The sequence below is a fragment of the Cataglyphis hispanica genome, chromosome 12 (assembly GCF_021464435.1).
Source record: "Cataglyphis hispanica isolate Lineage 1 chromosome 12, ULB_Chis1_1.0, whole genome shotgun sequence".
Classification (NCBI taxonomy): Eukaryota; Metazoa; Arthropoda; class Insecta; order Hymenoptera; family Formicidae; genus Cataglyphis; species Cataglyphis hispanica.
Genome location: NC_065965.1, coordinates 1,350,485 through 1,378,397, shown reverse-complemented (window position 1 = coordinate 1,378,397; position 27,913 = coordinate 1,350,485). Strand labels below are relative to the sequence as shown.

General features: G+C 35.9%; 1 protein-coding gene across 2 annotated transcripts in view; it reads left to right on the top strand.

Moving 5' to 3' along the window:
- The window catches only part of LOC126853357 (discoidin domain-containing receptor 2), a 177,845-nt gene that overhangs the window by 135,492 nt on the left and 14,440 nt on the right, over positions 1-27,913 (top strand). For both annotated transcript variants that reach the window (XM_050599009.1, XM_050599008.1), the window contains 9 exons: positions 343-550; positions 2,332-2,487; positions 5,317-5,492; positions 13,665-13,788; positions 14,864-15,018; positions 16,186-16,499; positions 19,018-19,209; positions 22,723-22,815; positions 24,960-25,101. In XM_050599009.1, coding sequence (XP_050454966.1) covers positions 343-550; positions 2,332-2,487; positions 5,317-5,492; positions 13,665-13,788; positions 14,864-15,018; positions 16,186-16,499; positions 19,018-19,209; positions 22,723-22,815; positions 24,960-25,101 — 1,560 coding nt within the window. The remainder of the gene's footprint in view (positions 1-342; positions 551-2,331; positions 2,488-5,316; positions 5,493-13,664; positions 13,789-14,863; positions 15,019-16,185; positions 16,500-19,017; positions 19,210-22,722; positions 22,816-24,959; positions 25,102-27,913) is intronic.

Genomic DNA, 27,913 nt, shown 5'->3' with positions numbered 1-27,913 from the left:
AAAGCATTTTTCGATCCATGTTTATAAGAAAATTTTTTGTTCAGAATTAAATTTCCTATAAGATCTCAAAGTCTGGCTGGAACGTTCGGGGCCCACCCTGTATAGTATTCTTGCTGTATATGAATATATATATATATATATATATATATATATATACAATAATTCATACATCTAACACCTGTTTTAATTCAGTACAAACGTTTATCTCGCGATACTCTTGGACGAGGAAGCGTTTGGATGACGCGCGACTGTTTCCATCTCGTTGAAATGTCATCGAAATCACTTGGCTATCTCAAAAGATGCTCGCACGTGGTATACGATCTCTTTCCATTGCTTCCGCAGGTTTTCTCGTACGCGAAGGTTTACCTCGGCACAGGTGGTAACCAATTCACCGGCGAGCCGGTCCATTTTTCTTATATACCCGATCAGGTGCTCGAGCAAGCGCGCGAAGTCACCATAAAGCTGCACTCGCGAGCCGGCCGCTTCCTAAAGCTGCAGCTCTACTTTGCGGCGCGGTGGATCATGCTCAGCGAAGTAATCTTCGAATCAGGTAAGCGAAAGATCGATCTACACACCGACTCCTCTCGCTATTTTCCTCGTACGACTCGAGATTTATCGCACGATGTTGCGCGAATTACTCGCGTCGCGTCGAGATGGTCGAAAGTAATGACAAAGTTAAAGACCTTCCTTTAGGATTCGCTTTCCTCTTCGGTTGCCTTGCGCTTTTAGTTAAACGAAAGAATAGACAAAAAGTAGACGATCTAAAAATTGAAATCTAGAAATAGAAATACAGTTTCGAAATATCTTTTATTTCGGACGCGCGTAATATAACATCTCGATTTCCTATTTTAAGCGACATATTTTTAACGAAATACAACGATACTATAAAATAGTGAAAATCGTTTCGAAAAACTCGGGAAGAAAATTTATTTCGACGACAGCATAATTTTAAGAAACGCACGCTTTATTACGTATAAAGATAAAATTATTTTATAAATTTAGAGATTTCTTTTAAAAATATGAAAAGTATTGATATTAGAAAATACTTCATAAAAATTCTCTAAAGAAATAAAAAAATAATTGTTGCTATTGTTATTTTTAATTTTAAAAAGCTCATTTTCTTATTATAATGCAATGCAGTTTAGCAATTATATTTCGTAGCATTGTGAGATTAATATTCTTACAATCTCTCGAATTTAGTCGAGATGAGTTGAGTTCATGCGGTTTCACAATAGCAGCAGAAAAACGTAACTGTTAAGGCATCTTTCCCAATGACTAATTTATATCCGACATCCATGTAACCGCATATCGATCATCGATATTTCTTTTAATCCATCTCAAACGATCCGAGACGGAACTGGATTGCCTGGTAATGCAAGCTTTCGTGAAAGTTCCTCGTGTCGCTTCGTTGCACCGGTCCAGCCGCCAGAAGGCTACGTCGTTAATCATTCCACGTACATTCTGTGCGTTCGCCGTCCTCGACTGCGAGCGATAAGTTGGCTAGACCAGAGGCAACCATTGCAATGTTCCTCGTCACTTGTATACCACACAACTCGTATTCACGTTGCACAAACGCTTCGTTGAGCCGCGCGTCGATAGGAAAAAGAACATCATCCCTTTTCCCTTCCCTCTTCCTCCTCTTCGGCAATGGCATGGTGTTTTCCACCCAGCGTGCCGGTCGGCGCGCGACATTTTCCGGCTAAAAGTGCTTGGGGGGGGGGGAGAGGCAATTTCGCCACACCTCGTTTAATTTTCCTTTTTATGAATCGCGCGTACAAAACTCGCGTCTAACTGCTCGAAAATTGAAATATTTCCTGGTGTCCATTAGTCGATAAACTGCCGCGGTACTAATTTTCAGGTTGCCTAACGGACAATTCCAGCTGCGTGTGACGCGAATTAAATTCTGCTGGCGATATTCGTTCGTTTTCAAACGATCAATATAACAGTATAGAAAACTATCCCGAATACAAATGAAATTCTCGATTGTCCACGTAGCGTGGCCACAAAGGCCACATTTGTACAATCGGATAAAGTCGTCAAAGGCATATACGACATCGGCGCAAAATTTAACTCGCTTTCGAGTGTTGCAAGTTTCATCTGATTTCTGATACTTCGCAATACCAAATTTACAAACTGTCAACGATTGACTTTATAACAATACACAGTTTACAATTGAGTTACTAATCGGCTCGATAAATTCAACGATAATTCTTTTCCTGCTTTGATATATGCATACGTACATGTGTAGACGGGAAATCTTTTTTTTTTTTTCTTGAGTATTTATACGCTTGACAAACGTGGATTTAATTAGTTTTAATCCTGAATGCACAGTTATCTCCGAATGGAACAATACCGAGGACGAAGAGGCGAAGAACAAGAGTGCCATTGTACTGGCAACCGGCAGCCCCTATCAGAATAACGAGGGTCCACTACAGAGGGACGAAGTGAAGGCTACTTTTAATAAGGAGGAGAGTAAAGATAACACCTGTAAGTCTACTGTTCGATCTTCCCATTGTTATTCCAGTAAGCTACGTTCATAATTTTCCGCGTAATTGACGTACTTTTCTCCGAGCTTTTTCTCTTGTCATTTTTCATAGCAATGAGCCCGATATATCATAGGAAAGAATTGTGTGTCCGCAAAAAGTAACTATTGTGCGATGATCGCTAATGCTCTAACATAAAAAGATATTAATTTAAATATCTTTTTATCTAGTGCATTGCTATTTTTTGGTGAATGTACATGTAATAATATTGCTTCCAGAAATAGTTTAGCAATTAAACTGAAAACTTCAAGTTAAGATATTAGAGATTCAGACGATAAAAATGAAAAATATGTAAATAAATTTACATTTAATTTTTTTTTTCTAATTCCAAAGTTGTTCTAATCAAACAATTCTAATCGAGACATAATCTTGAATGCATTACACGCGACAGGCAATTTGCATTTCTCTTGGATTCGTGTCGAGGCATCAAAATTACGCAAAGTCAAAGAGGCAATAGCTTGCATATCTCTGGAGAAATCTTCTTTCTGATACGCGACGTCGTTACACCGGAATTAATGGAAAAATGGCGACGGTGAGACTAGAGAGCTCCGTGAAATCGAAAGAACTGTGCGAAAAAGTACATCGAGTAGTCCCATGGACGTTTCTCGATTACCTGAAAAAGAAGCGTCATGGAAGAAAAAGAGCGATCGCTCTTGTCCCTTGGCCTCGTCGAGTTTGTTAACCAATAGAATGATACTTTTTTTTTTATCCTTACAACGGCAAATAAAAGCCGCGCAATTAACCTGATTAATTCCTTAACTCTCTTCTTTTTTCTGTTTGATTGAAACGTAGTATTGAATTTTCGTTAAATGCAATAGGATCCATTAACGAAACTTTTAATGCTAATTGATTACACTCAATATTTTCTGAGGCAAGATCGATGGTGAATTAATTTGCATTTTTTTCTACTGACATTTTGCAAAGCGCGCTGCATGATAAAATTTTTCAATTGCGCAGTATTTAAAACGATGTTGTGGAATTGTTGTGAAATTTCTTCATAACTATTAGCAGTTTAAAGCTCACATGTCTGTTCAATTTACGTCTGCATTCGTATATGTATAACTACTGGGAACTACTTGTTCGCGTGTTCGCCGAAGGAAAAGCGCAAGAAAGGCGAGGCGAGGCATTTATGTTTTCTCGCTTGAGAAACACGACGTACCTAACGCTCTCGTTACATATTACACCGCACAGAAAAGTACGAATGTACGCCAACGCGGGCAATAATCTGGGAGTTGGTGGAGCAAGCGTTGAACCCGGAAAATTAGAAAAAATAACGTTACACTTTTTTCCCTCCTCAACCTGATTATGTTAAAACTAGTCTGCGAAAGAAACAGAACCGAGACGTTAAAAATCCAAAAGACGCGAAAGGAGATAAAATATTTTTATCATAGATGTATTCTTAGGCGAAAAACTAACTGATTTTTATTTGGAAAGATCAAAAAGTCTGCCTTTCTGGAATGCTATTGATTTAAGAAAGTTTATCTTTCTTTGATTTTGATCTTTTGTGCACATAAATTATTTTCTTTTATAAAGAAATAAGACATAAATATTTTTCTTTGTATTATCAATAATTATTTCATTTGTCAATCGATGATTTTAATATCGCTTGTTACAAAAAATAAAGTATGCTATTTAAAAATATTAAGAAACAGGCATAAACCAGTTTGTCTTGTGTTTAAAAAATATACTACACAATTATTGTAGAATTGTAGAATTTATCATCACGAGAAATCTTAATGATTTATTATAGAGATTACTTGTCTCTTTATTGATTTAAAAAATACTCAAGCGATGATCAGGTTGCTGCGGTAGACTATGAGAGCCATCAGCGTATATTGTTTTTGTTCAACCGGGCAACTGATCAAACGTGATCTAGTTACGAGCTTCGTGATGAACGCAATCATCATTATCGTTCCATCGTGCATTATGCAAGGTTACCTCGGCAGTATTATCCACGGTGATAGGTCACGTTGCTTGATGCATCAAGCATCATGGGCGAGTGAATCCGCTATCGCGTACTCGCGCGGATCAGCTGCTGTCGCGACGTCGAAATATTATTAATGGAAAATTCTTTTGTTCTCAGCTCTTTCTCTCTTTTTCTATCTCTTCTATCTATCTCTGTCTTATTGTAGTTGCAATTATTTCGAAATTTATCAACTGTAATAAAATAAAAAAAAAAAACGAAGCTATTTATTTCCAATTGTTGAAGAATTTTGATCTCAGATTACTACGTGCTTGATTAATAGAAAATTTATTGCTTGATATTTTAATATTAATTTTCATAGAAGAGACAGAATGTATTGGTGAATTATTTCGTAAAAATGAAATTGTGTTTTAAATACACAAGGATAAGAGAGGAAAAAATAAAAATAATAATAGGAAAATATCTCTTACGAATAAAAAAAAAAAAAAAAATGCTAGCCTAATAGTCAGTAAATCATAAATAATCGTTTAAAAAAACTTGTTAAATAATTATTTTATCAATCCTTATCAATTAAAAATTTACTTTGTATTCTTAGCAGTAATCCGTCACGATTAATTAATGAGAGATGTCACGATTAATTAATATGATCTCTAAAGTTAGTTTGCAATATAAGCCAGTGACAATGTGAAAGATTACTGAGCTTGCGATATTAATCGTTAAGCTAATCGATTTCTTCCGTATCCGTGAACATGACAAGTGCATCTGTTCCACTATATGTACATACCCAGTTGCATATATATAGTGTGTACGCGCAGACTTGTTGTCTATACATATATATCCACTTCTCAGTTTCAGATAAGAGCAAGAAACCAGAATCGAGGCAGTTTGTCGGATTGGTGATTGGCATCTTGACGACCGTAATCGTGATGCTGCTCGCAGCTATCATGTTCATTTTTTATCGGAACCGTAGACTTAAGGCTGCTCTCGCACCGTCAACTTTTTATGATCAGCAAGGTGATCTCAAGGTAATTATAAAGTTAGAGTTACTACATAATTTGACATTGCCTTATATATATATATCTTAATTTATTATTAAGCTTATTAAACTATCTAGAGACTGTATAGATATATATATTAAGAAAAATCTCGAGATTTATTTTTAAAAAAAATTATTTTTTTGCATTATCATGTAAAATGCATTATCATCTAAAATAAATTGAGATTTTATTACAAGGGAAGTGACTTTATGACATCGTATTTGTCTTTTTAATTATTTAAGATTTGTAATAAATAAATGTATATAATAAATAAAAAGATTTCTAAATTATTGTGTCACAGAGTCATTTCTATTGTTATTTAAGAATAATTTTGGAATGCAGAATATATAAAATATTATATGATATTTTACTCTATATATAACATAAAAACGATCCTGTTTTTCAAATCATCGCGCGTCATTAAGTAGGAGGACGAAAATTAAAAAGTAGTCGAAGAATCAAATGTTGAATGGCATGTCGTATTACGATGCATTATCTCGACGCTTTCAATTTGGTAAATGACAACCAATTTCTGTTCTTCGGTCACGATTTTTCTTTACGCGATTCCCGACCTGGTTTAACGCCGGAAATTCTCGCTTCTGGCTCTAATAAACCGAACAAGCGCATCTGTTTACTTTACGCTTCCAGGTCACTTTACGACGCTTTTGAGCAATCGCGCAAAACAGCTTACATCTTATATCTATCTACCTATTACGTATACATCGGTTTAGATACGAGCGCGTAACTAAACGAGAAAATGCGACGATCAAATATTTTCTCTAAGGCGAAGGCGCAAACGAGATCGCGCTAGGACGACTAAAGGGATGCCCCGAGATTGTTCGTTTCACGCTCTTATCCGTTTTTTTTTTGTTTTTTTTTTTGTGATTGTTGAGCATGCTCAACTACCGTGGAGTTTACGTACTGGATTATACTAGAATTAATTATTTCGCAACAAACAATAATTACGTTCTTACAAAAACTAATACGATAATAAATGGTAAAGCGGCTTGATGATATAGTTATAAATAAATAACACATATGATAATCATTTAATTTTATCCCACTGCAACACGATGCGTGGAATGAATAAAAATAAGAGATACATCTTGAGATGCACGAACGACGATATTTTTCTCTGACGTCGTAATGTTGTTCCGCTGAAAACGGGTTTTCCGGCGAAAGAGACGTTTCGGACTCGCACCTCGTTCTAACTTTGTCATAAATTCCACTCCGACTCGTGTCCTACGGAACAACAAGAATTATTAACGTCGCGTTTACCGCCCTCGTCGCCGGACAGTTTGTACGACTTTCACGATGTACGGTCTATAACATGAAAATCCATCTCTTTATCTATGTACACAATAATGCAATTCATTCTCGAAAACAAATTTATATTGTGTATAAGAAAAAATTAATTAATTAATTAAATAATTAATTAACAATCGACTTTCTTACGATCACGATAACAATGTTTGCGTTAAAAAGAAACGTTAAAAAGAAAAAAAAAAAAGAACGATGAAGAAAGCATACACGCGTACCTTTCATTACTTGATTAGCCGGTTGTTATCTAAGTATGAAATCAGACCAACGATTTGTGATGGTCGGTGCAAGATAACGGAGTAAGAAGCGAAGATTCTACACGAAGTAATGTCTATAGATAAAAGTGCTGTCCGTGGAAAAGGCGAGAAAGTAAGGATGAGGAATAAAACGTTAGGGGAGAATTGAGCGTGTTACGCAAAAAGTTAATACTTGGGCCAAATGGAGCGTGGAAAATGAGGCAGACCGAGAAAAGAAGGAGAATCCTGGAGAACTTGGCGTATGTTTACCAAGCCACTGTTGTTCTAACCGGATTAATAGCAAAGTGAAGTTTGTTCGTAGAAATGGACAGCTCCGGTGCTTTCTCATCCTTTTTCGCGGGATATAGCGCGCAAGACAGTAATTAACGACTTGCTGAACGATGAGAAATAATGAGTGCCAGACAGTTGAGCTTGCAAACCCTCGAAGCTTTCCTAACTTAACTATTTGCGCTGGGCGAAGACGACTGGGAGAAACGTACGGAGCGACAGTCGACGATTAATAATGACGCTAACAACCTATCGAAATAAATTGAAGACCTGCAGCGGCGACATTAGCTATCATGAACTAATTAATCACATTTCATTCGATTCATTAATAATAATGATAAATAAAGTAAAAGAAAATTCTAAGAATTGAGAAGTGCTGTCGAACAAATTGCCTTTCATTATTACTAGAATCTTCACATAAAATAATAATTTATCTCAATCGAATTTGTGATACACGGATAATAAGATAGAAATAATAAGAATATTCGCGTACGTTCATGTACGTAAATTATGTAGAATTGCCTAAGCGTGTGTAATAATCTCTAGCTACCAATAAATATGGAGGAGCGAAGAGCTGAGCACGCTTATAATATTTTTCATCCGCCTGGCGAGAAGCTCGAACAGACGCGCACGAAATCCTCGTCCCGCCTTACCATGCATCACTCCAAGGTATTCTTCGACAACCCAATATCGTCCACGGCTAAGTTTTTACCCAACCATCCAGGAAGTGCACGGATAGTCGAGCTGACTTCACTTAATTAAAAGAGCTGCCGGGATGACCGTATTGCGACGTCGTCGTTGTCGAGAGGAAGACGTGCGTTATCTTCGTCGTTCATTCGCCGCTAAGCGTCATATACACTCCAAACGCCTTCTTCTTCGTCTTCTTCCTCATCATCCTCGTCGGCTCTCCTTCTTTCCTTGTCCCGCTTCACGTTCCCAGCATTAGCCACCTGCTACTTGTCCTATCTTGAAGCTGCGCGAGGCATCTCGTTTTCCCCTCCCCGATGAAATGACCCTATTGCCCCTTACCTGTGACCCACGTTGACTCTCTAGAATGGCAGAGTATGTCTGCCAAGTAGAAACCGCTGTCAATTTATCGAGCAACGCGGGTCGCAATAAGGACAATATTTTCGCTCGTCCTCACTTTCCTCGCGTATACACACCTGACTCAGTCCGGCAAAATGACTGAAACATCCACGGTTGCTTAACCACATTGGAAACGTCCACATTTTTCTCCGTTTGCTAATGGGCGCTTCTATTAACTGCTATTAATTAAATAGTCGACAATTTATTACAGCGCTTCATTAATTAAATATTGTATATTACTACCGTCTGTACTAGCATATTTAATTAATTAATCTCTCTATGACTGCAGATAATATATGTAACTTATTAATCATTACAGCGCTATCGATCGCGAATAATTTTGTGCTCGAAAATTGTGCCATCCTTTTTCTTTATCCGAGGACGACTTGCGGGGAAATGAACGTAAGATGTTGACGATTTATCGGGCATCATGGACCGCGAAAACTAAACTTTGTTTCGCGGATGACATTATATCGATCCGTCTGATCCCATTTATAGAGCGGGTATGAGAGAAGAACCCCTCTCTCTCTCTCTCTCTCTCTCTCTCTCTCTCTCTCTCTCTCTCTCTCTTTTTCGACTCGACAGCTCCATCGGTCTGCTTTAAAACATTGAAGGGAAACTCCGTGGGATAGTATATCGCTTAAAGCTGCGCGAAGTGTTGTGCTTTTTTTTCCTCTTATCCGAGGATTTACGATGCAGCAAATTCTTGTTCCAGATTTCATTGCGTGAGATTATTCAATTTACGTAAGCGTCCATCCGCGGTCAAGCTATTCTTTGGCGATTAACGAATTAAATACAAAATGCATATGTATAACAAATATAAAAAAATATAACAACATAAATATTACGTTGCGTACAACTTTCTTGTAACAAAATCTTTATTGCATATTATTATCTCTTTCTTTCTCCCGAGGAAAAATAAATATCTTTATTAAATGTGTTCATTTAAAATAGAATAACAAATCTAATGCATTTAATATCGGATTTCTACAAATCCGTGAAAATAATATCGTAAAGATAAAATGTCGAATTATTTACGTATCAGTGCGTTGCGATAAATAATCCCGTTGACGACATTGCTTTAAGAGTATGTATGTGAATCGTATACATTACGGCAATTCTATCCGATAAATACATGCACGCATAATTTTATCCGATAATTTATTATTATCGAATATATGACGCAGCTCTGTTATTAACGTGCATTCATGCGTAACTGTGTTTGCGCGGAAAGAGCATGACGAACAGGGTTGGAAGAGAGAGACCTCATGCAAAAGTCAATGGTAATGCGAATATATCGGCACGGGTGGGGCGGGGGGGGGAGGGGGAGTGGAGAACGGGTGACGATACCAGACAAACAGTCGAGTGAAAACAGATTATTTTAATTTAAAGCAACAAACTCTCTGATTTTCGTGCCTTGTAATCTTAACCGCAAGTTCGATGTGCGTGTATCTATGTATTGGGACCATTCGAGTATGAAAACTATCTGTCGGAGAAGTGAGACGATATTTTTGAAGTTATCAAATAAAATGGGAAGCGTAAAAATTTCAAGATTACCATACATTTATTTTGAAAATATAAAAAAAAGCATTGCTACGAGTTAAAATACTGAAAAAAAGAAAACTCTATTAATTATATAAGATCTTTCTCTCCGAGAGGCGCAACGTTTTGCAATAACGGAATATGCTAAAGTTAGAAAGAAGACTGGACAGCGTTAATTACAAGCAGGTCAGTGCCGTGCAAAATTAATAAAAAAATATGAAACAAATGAAACGCGCAAGAGACACTTTGGGACAGAGTTGGGAAACGTGCGAACAGCTGGACGGGTCGCGCAACCTTTCCGGAAAAGAGGCAAAGATGTACTCATGGTAATGAAAATGGCAAAAAGCACTCCAGCGCTAATTAATGGAGGATCGTTTTGTGCTCGGAATCTTCTCTCTGGCACTTTAGAGATTTCGTCGAGTAACCCGTTTCACGATTTCTATTCCCGTTTCCGTCTCCGTGCCCAGCACTTGTCCTTTTGTATCACTGTTTATATTTCTGGCCGCTGCATTAATGAATTTAACATTTTTTTCTCGAATTAATACCGCATATAAATGCACGTAGGAAAAAAAAATAATAATACAAATAGCAGCACTCACCGCTCATATTACATATAAATATAAATATTATATATAAAATGTACCGCGCGCATCGCAAAATTTCAACATACCCGTTTTATGTGTTTCTCTTTTTCTGCATGATAAAATTGCGCGCTCATTAATCGCGCATACATCGCGCAAATCGTAATACGTGCACGATGACGAAAAAAATAAGATTCAGTCAAAATCAGATTTCACGTCCTATGTGTATCCCACAAGTTGACGGGAAACGGTGCGCGTGTATAAATTACCAATAATCTACTCAATTTATAAACGCACCTTTAATTCAGCTGCCTCGTTAAAAGATTACTCGGTGCGCTATCGTTTGCCGATCTCGTAATCGCGGTTGAATTCGATACGTGATTAGTATGCAGGCAAACACGCAATATCTCTGAACAAATACGCCGCTTCGATAAATCTCGCGGAACGTGTGCGCGTGTTAGCTGTATACGTCTCTCTCTTTCTCTCTATCTATCTAACAGCAGTAATTTATTTCGCCAGACGATATTCTGTTCAGAATACCAAACTTAAGAAAAAAGATATCAAAGCGATCTCTCTTTTGGCATGAGACAATAGCAAACGACTGATACGCTGATAAAAGCATCCTACGGCCGATCGAACGTGTCCGGATTTACGAAGAGGGTCACAGATACATGGATTTAGCACGTGGGCTCCTTATTTTACACGCTCGATTGATGTACCACATATGAAAGGAAGAGATGTTGGATTATTTCGCGAGTCTCACTCATATAAAGGAATATTCCTTCTGTAAAGTCATTAATGTCGATAAAAATCTTTCTCTCCAAGCTTAATCGTCAAATAAGTAATGATCTCATTAACGCATTATTAAAGGAATGCGAAAGAAAATTTTCATCAAAGGCGCGCGCGCGCGCGCGCGTTAAATATGCAGCTCATACTTGTAAAAATATTACAGCCATGAACTCTGTAAAACTTATTATCTTAAGGTTGTTTAAAGTTTAAACTGGATAATATAAAAAAAAGGTAATGAATAGGTGCGATAGTGCGAGGTGTTTATTTTTAAAACTTTATTTTCTATCGTTAAAAATATAATCGAGTTTATTTCAGCTTGTTCCATATATCGTTAACTTGTTTTAATGCGCTCTTCCACAACTTTATATATTAATAAATTCTTAACAGTCATTCATCTCTCACACATCTCTTCCCCCTCGTTGGCTATGTATGACGTGTATATTCTCACAGTCAAGATTTCACGCTAGACCAGCGATATGAAAATAAACCTTTTATCTCAATAATAAATGTCAAGAGTCGCGCAACAACACTCAATCATGCAATCAGCTGATTTGTTACAATCGATCTGAACCGACCGTCATTAATAACTTTGAGCCAGAAACTTGTTTTATTGCGTCGTGAATCGTTACATTGTAGACTATCCGCGCGACGATAAGCAAAGCCGCACAAATTGGATATCATCTCTCTGATAACAATAATACTTCCACAAACTATCATCGCGCGCAACCGAGACCGTTTCGGCATCCGATCAACGAGAATGAGACGTCGACATTAAAATGCCCGAGCATAAGGGCACGAGAAGTTGCGACAGGACTTTAGATAGCTCTAATGGAGAAAGAAATGTTAGATGGGCAAGGCGAATGGGACGGGAAGCGGATTCTTGTACTAGAAATGCGAGCGATCGGGAAAGATAGAAGCTGCGGGCAGTGTGTGCGTGTGTGTATGTGTGTAATGTACGTCGGCGAGACAGTGCAAAAGAGGGCTGGAGAGTGGTGAGATTCGCGTAGAATCCCGATGGCTAAGTGGTTATCTTATCTTAACGGCCGCGTCGCGCAGCATCTCACTAGTCTCGCACCCCCTAACGTTCCCTAAACGGAAATTAACACCCAACCCTACGCGAGTCAGCCTCGACATTCACGCCGGCGGCATCGCAAAAATCAATGGATATTATATCGCCACTCACGCACACAAGCATACGTGCGATTCTCATCGCGTTCCCTCGCGAGCCTCTTATCGAACTGCGCGAAAGAGAGCGGAGACGAACGTCCTCCCTCCTCTTGATATCTGGGGGAGACATCCTGGATTGTTTGTTATAATAAAACTGCTAATTTCCTGAGGTGGCATGTCGGACTCGATCGTCCGGTAGTCGAGAAGCGGTCCTCGTACGGTTCGCGAACCGAGATAAAGGCGTCGAGAGAAAGTGACGCGAGATAAGACCTTTACGGGAACACTGATGCGCGATTTCACGTCATGTTTTAGATGAAAAAACCATAACAAATCCCGTTAAATGAGAAAAGCGCAGCTACGCCACAGTGTCAAAAATACCTTGCCATCAAATATCCGTGTTTCTCGACTTTTATTAAATTTTTTTTTTTTTTTATTAAATTCAAATTTGATGTATTTTCGCCAAACTTAGTTCTTCTTTATTTATTAGATATATCTCGCGAGGTCGAGTTTTTGAAAGAGCCAAATTTTCTACGTGAAAATAATATAATATATCTCAGAGCTGTGACAGGAAGAGATCTCATTTTCACTTATCTATTTTATATTATATTAATTACACATTTACCTGGAATATATTTGCGTAATATTTAAATTTAAATTATTTTGATATTGCGATATTTTAATATTGGGATAAATTTATAGAACCTTGCGAATATCAAGGGAATTATTTTCTCTTCGTGTTGATGATAAAAATATAAGTTTATATTCGTCTTCACACCTATTCGATCTGTTCGCTAGAGTGTGTATCGCGAGTGCCGTAAAATAAAATTTTATCGGCTATTGCCAATACGTAAAACAAATCAGTAGGCCAAATGGATATATTCGCTCTGCTTCGGCAATACTGAATACAACAATAATCAGACGCGCGCAATCTCTTGGGAATCCCTGTTCCCCTTTTGCTTTTAGTTATTATGAATATTTTGAGGAGAGAGCAAGAGTTCAGCGAGGGAGAGCGAGAAAGAGGATGGAGAAAATGGGAGAGGGGACAGAAGGAGGGATATTAACCGACAATATATCGCTTTTGCCACGCGATATACCCGGCGTGTGCATAAATGTCAGGTGCATTAACGATAACGCTCGATATTCGGCCGCAGGTCTCCGTGGCGGAGGAGGGCGAGGACAAGGGACCAATTTGCCCCCCACTTCCAGCGCAGTATCAACCAGCCGCCTACAGCACCACGACGCCGCAATTGCACAAAACTGTCACGGATTATACCGGTTAGTAGCAACATTAAAAGATGCTCTAACAATAAGTATTTCTTTGTTTGTGTCCGCAATATACGCGTGAATCTAGTCTATCAGTCTAGTGAAAGTCTATCATGCAGATTCAACTGTCGATGGAGAGAGCTTAAGAGGAAATCGAATCTATTGTTGAACTTGAAAACTTCTTTCGCGGCGCTGAACTCTTACAACTTGTTCTGCCAATTTTATCAATAATGCAAATGCTTCGATTTTTATTGTTTCTCTGTTATTATATATTTTTTTGTATATTTACCTTCAATGATTGGCGCGATCTGTCAAGTATTATTAATTGATAAGTTCTGATGGAAGTTGATTTATAATCTTCGAATGGCGATAGTATCAAACGTCAATTCGCATATCGATTACGTTCCATTTCACCGAAGACGTTTTCACTTTCGTATCCGTCGACTTCGACACGGATAGTTTCGCGTTATCGCGAGAATTCTAACGGGCTGTCCCGAGTGAGACGGTCAAGCCGTGGTTCGAATCTCTGTGCTTCTGGTTTCACCGCGGCTGCACGACGTAGTTGGAATAGTCGACAAACTATTCCGTTGCTATCTCGTAGTTGGCACAGCTTGCTGGACAGAACGGCCAGCCACAGTCTGCAGAGAAACTGTTTGCCGCGACCTTGTTTAATCGAATTAGACCGGGATCTTTGATCAATTAACTGAAGCAACATCGCACTGTCACTCATTGACAGATTGCATTTCATTTTTCATTTCTTTATGGAATTTTATGTGCGTGGAGAAACGATACCTATAACAATAATATTGTAATAAACTGGAATAGAGAGATATTCTCTCTCTCCCTTCCTCTCACTGTCAGTCTTCTCGTCGCCTACGAGTTTGCAAAAGTACTTTATTCGCTGCAGTTAGCTGACGAGTTTCGCGGCAGAGTCTCGTTAAAAAATGGTAACGATCTGCCGAAACTTTGAAACTCGATGCGAAAGAATGAAAAGACGTTGCGGGCGGCAATTTCTCTCGACGATGGCCAAGCGCCGTGATTATATTTTTAACTTTGACGAATTTTTCCATTCCTTTCGCTCGGACAGGGATCACCGAGGTGGTGCAGCCGATTATTCCCCTCCTACTTAACTCGACGATCAATCTTGCCAGGCCAATTCCGGCGGTCCAAGAATATCCGCCTAACCCGCCGCCCATACCACCACCTCCGGAAAAGTATTACGCCAGTACGGAGATCTGTAAGGTGAGTCGCAAAAATGTACGGTAGACATGCGATCCCGGGCCGATTAAGTCTTCCTGTAGCATTAATGCCGGGGTACTTCGAAATGCGAAACTGTGTCAAACGCCGTCTCGTGACCGTCGGATCTCCGTCACGATCGCCGAAAGGGAGGCAACCTTGTAAAACCGGCCACTGGGGCTTACTTATCGTAAATCACGAGGTTAATTCGAATATTATACCGCTTGACTTTTCAATTTTTCCCGCTGTACGCCAATCTAAACGTACGCGGAGTTTTTGCCGGGACGATAAAGCGCAATGTGAAATTGTTATAAAAGTATTGTTGATCATTTTTTATAGAAATTATTTGAAGCATTATTTGTAAATTTTTTTTCGAATATCTTTTTAAAAAGACCACAATATTATTGCATAAAATATATTGTATTTCGATGATAGATACTATTGTATCCATTCCGATATCTAATCTCGTTTTCAACGATACTTGTTTATTCTCCACAATATGCACGACGCAAAATACTTTATCCTGTGAATTATGAGGATTAATGACCGAAAAACGAGGAAACAACGGGGCACTATCAATCATATCATCAACTACCGCGAAGAAAACGTCTTTCGTGGGCATACACAAATTATAGAGCGATAATGTAAAGGGAGTGGTTATTGATTATGGCAGTTCCATGAGGCGTGCATGTATTTTTCTTTGATTATACTATGAGATCCGATCAATTTATAGAAACGCAAAATATTGTGCAACAGATATATCTCTCGCTCGCGTGATTACATTTCGCGTTATTTTACTACTATTATAGCATGTTTATATATAATGCGGACATATATTTTATTCCTACACATACATATTAATCTAGATATATTTCTCCAATGTTGCGCACGAAGCATTATATATGTATCTTGTAAAGCAGCGAGATCAAAAACTAATCTTATCTCGATTTAACTTTACGTTTAATTTAATCTCTGTGAAATATTTTTAGAGAGATAACGAAAAAGTATTTATTTTTATTTATTTATGTAGCAATATATTTTTTATATATTTTGATGGATTTTATTTGATGAATAAAAGTAAAAATATTTACTTGGAACGTCAAACTAGTTGACATTATACATAATAGTAATCGACGAAAAATGATCATTTTTATTACGCATATATCATCGCAGAGTCCTCTACCACCACTGCCACCCTCACCGACACCGAGCACACCACCTCCGATGAGCGCGAAAGCCTCCAGCAGTGTGACTAGTTATAGTCCGGAAGATATGTTGACGGAAGAAGAAGACGAAATACCCGAGTGCATCCTCGATTTTCCGCGAGAGAAACTCAACATTGTTGAAAATCTCGGCTGCGGCTACTTCGGCGATGTTCATCTCTGCGAAGTCGATAGGTTTCCTGGATACGATGAGTTCTTTAGGAATACTTCCAGCGATTTGGTTGTTGTTAAATCCTTGAAACCAGGCTCTTCCGATACTCTCAGGTAAGTCATATTCTTAATTAAATTTTTGAAGTTTCATCGCAATCGTTATTTTAAAAGTTTTTAATGTGCGTGTACGTGTGTGTAAAGTATTATTCTTTTTATATTATGAGAAATTATATTATTTTTCGTAAATATTTTATTCTTGGATCACAAATAATTTAATAATAAATAGTTTAATACGATAGCGTATAATTCTCTTCTCGTATTTATCATATATCAATATGTATTAATATAATAATATATAATATAAGAATAATATTAATATAATAATATTAATATAATATAATATAATATAATATTAATATAATACAATAACTATTAATATAATAATAGATCTGTCCATTGATTAATTTTAATCACTTTGCACTTTGACACTATCGCGCTAAAAGCATTGAACTATGCTTACTTTTTTGTAAACGTATGCATTTGTACAGAGCTTTGATCTTAAGATAACCGCTATATACCGTGAATAAAACGAAACACATAGTACATGTAGATCTAATGATAAAAAATTATTCCAATAGATTATAGAGCGTCGCATTTAACAGCGAAATTCAATAAGCGGCACAAAGTGATTCCGAATATAATGACACGCGCATTAAGTAGATGCGGCCGGATAATGGGAAAGAGCTTTAAGCGATCGATGATTGGCACGTAATCGAATAGCTCGTCTCTACGCGTGTTCGCGTCACTATAATTTTTCATGAAGCAACGCAAATTTGATGTGTCTTTAGAAAATTGAAAATACAAAAATTCTCGTATTTAAACCGTCTTTTCTCTATAAAATGAAATTTACCGATCGGCAATATGTAATATTTGTCAATAAATAATTTTGTTTACGCTGAATATTATTTATGAACGGTATTAACGCAATTTTCCCCTATGTATGTTCCTCGCTTAAATCCACTATTATAACCTACTTAACGAATCAGCGTGTGTATACTGTATATACGCTTCATCCCAGCTTTTTTCAGAGGAATATTTGAAAATCCGTGATCACTGATTACAGCAATATCGCGCGTGCCAAATATTTTATTTAACAATATTTATGTGCATGTATGAAAAAAAAAAAAATAATTTAATAATTATACAATGATTATATATAAAGTGTTATAATTATAAAAATATTATAAATTGTTGTAAAGTATCACGTTTATAACTTTACACATCATATTAATTTATTTTATTTTAAGACACATTTTTATATCTATTTCGACAGAGTATAGAATTCCAATTCGGACGAAGGCTCTCGCAACTCGATGAGTACTACACGTCAGCCAATAAAAGATTTTTTATTGCATTGGCGATACCGCTACAGTGACGTTTTGTTCTTCGGACAATTGCGATTTTCACTCACGAAATAGGCCGATTGAGATGGAAACAGGCGGCGGAGCGTGTCGTACCGAATTCGCCATCCCCCGACGACGCGTTGTCGTCGCGAAAGGATGATCCCCGTAGACAGGATCACGGATGGCATTGTCTACAAAACACATTTCGCCGACTGGGAAAAGCCCGCGAAACCCGTGTCGTCGCGAAAAGCGGATGCAACTCATGTTAGAGCGCCATCGTCCTCGGCCTTTATTCTTTTCTACATCCATTCGTCTATACGGCTACGACATTCCGGAAAAGTCTGTCAATCTAACCGTCCTGATAGATTTTCGTTCCTTGATTTTATTTCGATTATCTGACAATTGAATTTTTCGATGCAACAATCAAGACGTTTTCTGCCACCTTGATATTTTTATTATAATTAGATGACGCCTCATATGCGCGTATTTTGTAAATATAAAATAATTTGACGGTTTAATATATTTTTCAAGAATTAACGCAAAGTATAAAATTGTGTACCCTGACTCACACGATATTTTATCAATGGATCTTAATAAATATGTATATGTATAACCGAAATTAATTTGTATTTTTTTATATGAACGCATACTCGTTTATAAAAATACACACATAATAAAATTGAAATATAGAAAAGTTTTAATAAAAAAGAATACAATTTTTTAATTAATAATTGCATAGATATCATACTGAACCGAATTGATTATTTGAAATGATTGATTAACATCATTGCATGTAATACATTTTCTTTGTAATGCTTTACGAACCGGCCATCTTACGAATATCAAAAATTTAGAAAAATATAAATACATAAATTCCTATTTTAATGCAATTTGTCGAACCCTTATCATTATATGAAACAATTTAGTTTTAGTAGAATTTATTTATTTATTACTATACATGCAGCAAAATAGTCACAGTGTTTTCGTCTTTATTTTTCATATACTTTTCCCGATAAGTGTCTGCTTTTCCTTCGTCCTTTCGCATCACTTTTCTCCGTTCTTTTTTCTTCGCAAGAGAGCAAACTCTCGAAAAACAAGTGAGCAAGACCAGAACGGAATACCTGCATTATTTTCGACACACACACGCACATATTATATACTCGTGGCTTTGGTATCGCCATGCACCATAGAAATGTTACATACTTTTGGACGCTTCATGTGTTTTCTAGGATAGAATTTCAACAGGAAGCAAAGAGGCTAGTACGACTCGTCGATCGAAATGTCGCGCGGCTACTTGGTGCCAGCCTCGAGGACGATCCCATGTGTATCGTATTGGAAAACGGCGAGTACGGGGATTTAAATCAATATCTGCAAAGTCACATCGCCGAGACATCGAATTTGCACATGGCTAAAACGCTCAGGTAAACGATAATCACGATATTTTTTAACTTTTTAATTTTTGCATTAATTAATTGATATTATTAATTCTTAAACGCGATGATTTTTAATGATATACGTGATGTTTCCATGTAATGATTGCTAGAATATCGATGATCACGTAGCTTTATACTTTAGATGCTAACGTATATTTTGAGAATGTACCATAATAGTCCTCGGTTGTCCATAAATACGTACCATTATACGTTTTTGAGAGATCGTTGGGGAATTCGATTCGCACGCGACCAGAGCTATATAACGAAAAATGCATATGTATCGCGGATACGATCGTTATTCGAGTAATTAACATAATTTAATGTGAGCACAAATTTGATATTGTGGTACGGAATAATTTGTAACATTGGTACCATCGCATCATTTTAAAAGCGATATATTATCAATGCCCGTTTTAACGCACACTACCAATTGGCGTTACGACATTCGAAGTAAATATCATTCAAAATAGATATTATACAATTATGCAATCATCATTCTGACATAAAATCAATTAACCATATTTCGACGTGTCCTAAATTTTACTTTGATAACATTCCCATATTTTCGAATAAGTTGTAGTGCTCATTATATAGTATCACTTTCAATAAATTATTGATAGTAAATCCATTTCAATAATTAACAATTTTGCTGATTGATGGATTAAATTAATTATATAAATAAAAATTTATCAAGGAGCTTATGTGCGCTAATAATTGTAGAGTGTCTTTATCGAGAAATGTTTAATGACAAATTGCTAATATACTATATAGTATATCGCGAAAGCATGGAATAAATCGAGGAATGAATCGCATGATGTAGAATGACTATATTGTTCGTTACCATAAATGAACGATGAAAGCATTGGAGCAGCGCGACAATAGGCGTCCCGGTCGAACGCGCGATCGTGCAAATTTTTGTTTTATTCTGTCGCCACGAAGAACCAGTCAGTTCCAATCACGTCCGGAGGGCGCGTGAAAACGCGCGATTGCCAGGACTACGCGGAAAGTACTCGAAATACGAGAAATCGGCTGAAAATGAGAGGTGAGCGACGGAGAGGATCATCGTTGCTCGTGACAGGTGTCGGCGGAGCGTGTTTTCCCGCACGTTTTCAGCTTTCGCGCGAGATGAAGCAGCCACCGCCGGAGATCTCGCTTTGTTCCCATCGAGTGCCGCGGAAAACATCGATGCGCGAGATATTCAATAATTCGCGTATATGCAATGCGAATAAAATATTCCACAATCACAGTCGTGAGCACAATAGTTCATTATATATATATATATTTTTTTATTTTGTAATATTTATTCCGTATATTTTTTTATGTCAACGCGTGTGCGTATTTATTTTGTGATTTTTTTTTTAATAATCCTTAAGAATGTATGTGTCATATATATCGAAATATTAACAAAAGCATTAAAATTTCATAGATTGTTCTACTATTTCTTTTGAATATTTGTGCAAAAACTGAGCACAATTTTCTTAACGGTTTGGAAATTATTGAAATTTAAAGTTATTATTGATTCTTATGGAAAATCGCCTTGTAACACGTATTGACAAATTTGACAAGGAAAAAATATTACCAATGAAATAAAAATTTTCACATATATTAAGAAAAATCTAATAAATATTTCTGTAAAACTTGATTCAGATCCACTAATTCGTTTAAAAGTTATTTACTAAAAATTGTAGAAAAATATTATCTGTCTCTTTTTCACTTTCTGCAAATTACTCGTTTTTCATTGTTTTTTGCAGTTGATTTCAGAGGATATTCACGAAATTCAAAAATTTTTGCCGTAAATTAGGAAAATTTATTATTAATTACAACTATTTTCTTTTACAAAGACGTCAAAATCCATATTATTTAGTGGTACTTTAATTTTTTTCATAACCCGGATTTATTTTTTTAATTTTTCAAATAGTATAAACATAAGAAACATGTTTTCTTTTTATTTTTTTGCTACTATTGTACATGCAGAACATCCTTAATATACATATCATTACGAAACGAAACAGCTGCCGTTAATCGAAATGGCATATATGCACATTTCTCCGTGTATAATTTTTAAAAAGATCCGTGCTAAAATTGTTCGCGCGAATTACCCGCATCCATGCGATTTAATTGCGCGCGGCTCTCAAATGCCGGCGCATTTGAATAACTTGCGTTTAACAGCCACATCTGGGACAATATTCCCAAAGTGGTTAATTAAATTGTCGACATATGTATTGTGCCGTTTGTTTATAAACGAAGTCGTTTTCATTTATTTTTACCAGTCATCTTTTAATTACGGCCAGTTTGTCGCCGAATGAATCTAATATTTAGGATAGACAGAATAATTTCAATTTTTTAATACGTTTTCTACACCAAATTGCATTAGGTCGATGTCACAGATGCAGCTTTAAGATTCGCGATGCTGAATCGTCTGGAAAATTTTTGCACAGCATAATAGGTCTCAAACTCCGTTAATAATTTGTGTATTCTCAGTAATTATATTATTAAAGAATTTGATAGATTTAGATTAATTTATTTATGCAATTAATATCTTATATAAAAATTGGATATATTTGATTTCGATATTTTTGCTAAAATAATGTTATTAATATTAACGTCACGAGGTATATTTATATACGACATCTTGTGTTCTTGAATAAATTATTACATTCTCATGTTACAACAACGGACGTCTTTATTTATGGTGAATAAAATAAGAATATTGATGTATCAATCGACCGAATATAGCCTTTTTCTTATAACTATTTTATATATTATTTCTCGTTTGGCATATATGATATACACGTTCATGTCGTAACAACGTTAAACGTAGAAGGACGACACGCTACCATCAAAACGACTCTATCGACGTATATCTCTCGTAGAAATAGCATACAGGGTCGTTCCATAAATGGTTTGCGCCCTATATACGTACCAGGAGTGTGTAAATAGTAAAAACGTATCTACCTACATACGTTTCCACAAACGCAAACGCTTAATCGTAACTAACGCGCGTACGCTTGTTGCACTTTGTCCAATTTTTAAATTCGATTACCAAAAAAATAGAAATAATACAAGAACAAATTTTTGAAAGTAAAGAGATTTTTGTAATTTTTCGCAAAAATTGACAAGTGGAAAATATTAAATTTAACTAATTTAATCAAGGTCAGTATAAAGGAAAATGTACAAAAATATTTCTTTGTTATAAAAATTTGCATCTTTTCTCGAAATTACAAAAGACAATACGTGCTTTCATATATGAAAGAAGACAGTTTGATAAACTTCATTCGAAGAGTTAAATTTTTGCTTTATAAAGTAGTTTAAGTGCAACGGGGAAACATTTAATTTTTTTTTTGCATTAAAAATGTCGTTCGACTATCACGGGTCGTCGAGTTAACACGGTTGAGCGTTTGTGGCCTTACCGCTACAAACGCCTTCGTCTATGTATATATTGAGGAGAGTTTCTACGAGTAAACTTCACGACATATAACCGACCCGTTCTTCATGTTGCAGTTTCGGCACATTGGTTTACATGGCCACGCAAATAGCATCCGGCATGAAGTATCTTGAGGAAATGGACTTCGTGCATCGGGACCTCGCCACGAGGTAAGCTTACGTTGTTTCCCATAAGTTGTTTTGAGCGTTTGCTCATTAATGAGCCGCTTGTTGTTTGCCGTATTATGGGTTCGTGCTGTTTCGTAAGCAAAACTAAACGCACGTACAGCAGAGAAACCGTCAATCTTCTCCGCGAGAATATGATAGCGCGTATATACACTGAGAATAAAACAACAGATATCTCCGACAACTTTTCTATTTTTTATGTTGCCGCGATAAATATGGTAAAGGCAACGTTTATAGATATAATTACTTATATATATTGAAAAATTAAAAGAAAATTAAAAATACTTCTATAAAATAATTATAAAATGACGTAACAGAAAAATCAAATACATTCGATTATATTGTAACATAGTTTTCGCATAGCCTTTGTGTTTGAGAATTCATTAAATTCCGTTGATCTTAAATTCGAAAAAGAACGCTTTAATCTCTGTCTGCAGCTTTTCACAATGATCGCTGGACGAAAACGTTACACGCATCAAACAAACAACCAAACAAACAAATGCATACTCCATTCGGTCTTTCTGTAAGCGTACGAAAGCATGCCTTCCGGCATTACGGTGGGATTGCTTTATTACAGTGATCGATTGTTTTATCTCATTCCTCTTTCCTAGTGTCTCTATATATACATACCTAACGATTCCGTTTGCCCCCTAAAACCGTGCTTTTCCAGCCTGTGCGCGATTTGGAAAGCCTTGAACCCGACGGCAGCGCGGCACGACAAGCAATATCATAGAGCTATTAAAAGCGAGGCAATGGAGGGATAGAAAGAGGCCGGAGGGGTTCGGGTCACGTGTTCGAATTATTAACTCTAATCGTGAACCTTAATTATTATGCCCCTTGGCGCGATCGTTGTCGCGACAGCAGCGAGGGTACAAGAAGCTAGGCAAAAGGGGTGAAATTCATACGTGATTTATGGACAAGTGTCTTTGATATTTGTATTTATAATAACTGAAAGAAATTTATCAGATACTCGGGCAAAGAAAAAGCCGACGAGCTATATAGTAATGCTATGAGAATGCTTTTACGGTGCCAGAAGTAGAAAAACTTGCCGGTAATCTGACACAATTTGCAGATGTTGACAACAAGAAAGTATTCATCAGATCGTTTAAAATAAAAGTGACGCTACTAAACCATTGCCGCGTCAATGAGCTATTTCTCTTTTACAATGGAACGGTGATAAACGGTGAGATTTACGCGCAAATCAGCTCAAACTTTAAACGAGACCGTCATTTTCCACTCTACAACTATCCTAATACATGCACGAGCTGCTTAAACGCGAGCTTGCAAAGTGCAAGATACGACTTCGTATGTCAATTGTATAGCTGCGATATTTTGTTTATTTTTTTATTTTTCATCTGTCATAATTGTTGAAAAAATATTATTTGCGCGAATTAAATTTTAAATTTCATATCTTTGTTGTGTGATATTTTGCAAAAAGAGTTTTATCTTTTTTTATTATTTTATAATCTATTTCGTAATTAATCTTTTTCGATACAATAGTCATCACATAGTGTATTCTTTTATAAATATATATATTTATAAAAGAATACACTATGTGATGACTATTGTATCGAAAAAGATTAATTACGAAATAGATTATAAAATAATAAAAAAAGATAAAACTCTTTTTGCAAAATATCACATAACAAATGTATGAAATTTAATTCGCGCAAATAATATATATATACATAAATTAAAAATACTTTTTTGGCCAGAATATATAAAAGAAAAATTATAAATTGAAAGACTAGAGTTTAGTTATGCTCGTATGATGCATATTTCGATAAACTTTGTTTGTTTTTAATATGACTGTCGCGTGCAGAATATAAAAAATAAAAGGTACGCCCAAACACATATTCATTTAGCCATATGTATACTCGATAGAAACCGATAAAATGTTGCAGCTGTACAGTTGGCAGCGATCTCATGGCCATCGATAATAAAAGAATGGAAGTGTTAATTTAATCAAAAAATAATTCTATTGTTTTTCATCTCTTCAAAATTCGCGAGGTGGAATATATTTCGGAATATATTACACAACGAGAGAGAGAGAGAGAGAGAGAGAGAGAGGGGGGGGAAAGAGTTTTACCAGAAATTACAAGAGAGAAATGTTTTCGAATATTTTTCAGGAATTGTATAGTGTGTCGCGGATGTACCATTAAGGTATCCGATTTAGGCAGCGGACGAAGCGCATACGCGGCGGATTACTTCCGTGTCGATGGACGTCCTCCATTACCAATTCGATGGATGGCATGGGAATCAATGCTAATGGTGAGTGGTACACAACGAATGATTACTGTATATTTAAGCGTCACACATTTTAATCATTCATTCACTCCATCTCTCTTCGATATTTTTTATCGGATTATCAGGACATTTAGCGCTTGCGCGATACAATCTCCGTGCGCGATTTTACTGGAAACTCTCGATTTAGGCGAGCGCAATAAAGATCGCCGATGCGAAGAGAGTTGGATGGAATTATAGATGAAAATAGAGGATATGTATCAAATTGGCGCCAACGACTTTGCCTCGTTCGTAAACGAGCGAAATAGAAAAAGGGGGACAAAACAGAAACGCGTCGGGTCGTTTCGATTTTACTCCACGCATGAGTTGGACGTATCGTTTCAACGAACTACGTTACGTATCCACGCGATAAAATCCGATTTCGCTCGGATACGTATTTTTTTTTTTTCGTCGTTTATCACGCCCGGAAGTAAAGCCTACTCACTGTTATGCATCATATACTGCCGCAAGTCACGATTAATTTTTCGCTCTCCATCATAAATACGTATCACGATCACTATAGCGATGAAACATCTTTCATAAATTTACAGATGCGATAAAAGTAATTGTTGGAAAGATATATTAATCACGGATCATCAAAGATCTTTGTTGTTGTAACTAATCATGAATTGTAAATCGCTTTTTTGACCATGAGATTATCGTTGAATTGGATTTTATCATCGCAGAGAGAAATTAATTAAAAATTATAATTGATTATTATTCTAACTAATTTATTTCTATTTATTTTACGCATGAATCGCATTAAAAATCGCTATTAAATTTACAGAGAATAAATATTTTCTCAAGTCAAAGTCCAATATATTAAGGAAGACATATAATTTATTATTGCGAAATGAAAATTAAGTTTAATATTTCATTTGATATATCTTGCGTACTTTTAATTTCTCAATTGTTACGACCAATATAAAACTGTCGAGCCGCGAAACCGCTCAATATCAACGTCGATAGAGCCGTCTGCGGTCACGTTGGTATTAGCGAATTGAGCTTGCCCATAGCAGCGCACGATACGCGTCATTGAACTATAAAAGTACCGGACAAAATATGCGATACGCGTTTGAAAATTCATTTTCGATGTTGAGCGGCTTTTTCGGCTTAACCGTTCGACAATCCAAACACAGTCGTTCCGTTTCTCGTCGAGTACGACGTGAGTTTTCGCTGGTGTTACAACGTAGATGACGATGGAAGATATTCGCATTTACTCTTCGCGAAAATTCGGGAACATACATGCCAATTCGAAAACTTTGGCCAAAGGGAAATGCGAATTTTTTCCCATCGACGATTAAGAGTGTTATTGTGTCAGTGGAATATGTCAGCGCTATGGCCAGACATCGCGCAGCGAGCGAATGATAAAAGTGGCTTTATGCTTTTATAATTTTTGTCGCATAAAATATTAATTCGAAGAATCAAAGATTTTAATTACGTAAAGATTAACGATTTATATGTATGATTTAAAAAGATTCCAACTGAACTAATTTATTAGTTTTTGGTACAAAAACATCTTTAAATATACGTATATGTAATATTCAATTTTTTATTTAAATATGTAAGGATAAAATGACAGATAATTATATAAACTCGACAATTAATATTGCAAAATTTCAAAAATAAATATTTCTATAAAACAATTATGCAAAGTTTGTAAAGATTTAATGAATGTATTTAACAAATTGAAATATAAATTAATATAGCACTTTTTAAAGATTATAAAATTATTATTATCTTCTCATATATTATTTTAATTTAAATTTGATACGCGCTTTACAATTAAATATTTTTTTAAAGTTTGGAAAATTAATTATACATTAAAAATATAAATTTAATTTTAGTATTTGTTAATTAAGGATGTTCTGGATGTATAATAGTAGCAAAAAGTTGTCAAAATTAAAAAGAAAATATGTTTCTTACGTTTATACTGTTTGAAAAATTAAAAAAATAAATTTGGGTTATGAAAAAAATTAAAGTATCACAAAATAATATGGATTTTGACGTCTTCGTAAAAGAAAATAATTGTAATTAATATTCTTCTTAATTTATGGCAAAAACTTTTGATCGTGAATACTTTCTGAAATCAACTGTAAAAAACAATGATAAACGAGTAATTTGCAGAAACAGAAAAAGACAGATAATAATTTTCTACAATTTTTAGTAAATAACTTTTAAACGAATTAGTTGATCTAAATCAAGTTTTGCAGAAATATTTATTAGAATTTTCTTAATATATGTGAAAATTTTTATTTTATTGGTAATATTTTTTCTTTGTCAGATTTGTCAAATAAGTGCTACAATAGGCGATTTTCCATAAGAATCAATAGTAACTTTAAATAACTTCCAAACCATTAAGAGAATTGTGCTTAGTTTTTGCACAAATATTCAGAAGAAATAGTAGAACAATCTATGAAATTCTAATGCTTTTGTTAATATTTCGATATATGTCACATACATTCTTAAATGAATAGAAAGATATATTGAGATAACATAAGATATGCTCTATTTTGATCATTATTTACAAAAGTCGTAGATGAATCGTAACTTCATAATGACAAATTAATATCAAAATAATAATTTCGATGAAAACAGAAATGAGATTAGGAAATATAGTATCAAATACTTAGTTTTGGCATTGTCGTTTTAAACTGGCTATGCCGTAATGTTTCATTATTGTCTATCATTTATCCAGCCTCCGCCATTGCATCGCGCCAATGAAACGATCTCGTTTCTATGCGCGAAATGCCGCTTCAAGAATTATCCGGGATTAGCGTCGATTTAATGGTTTCGCGTC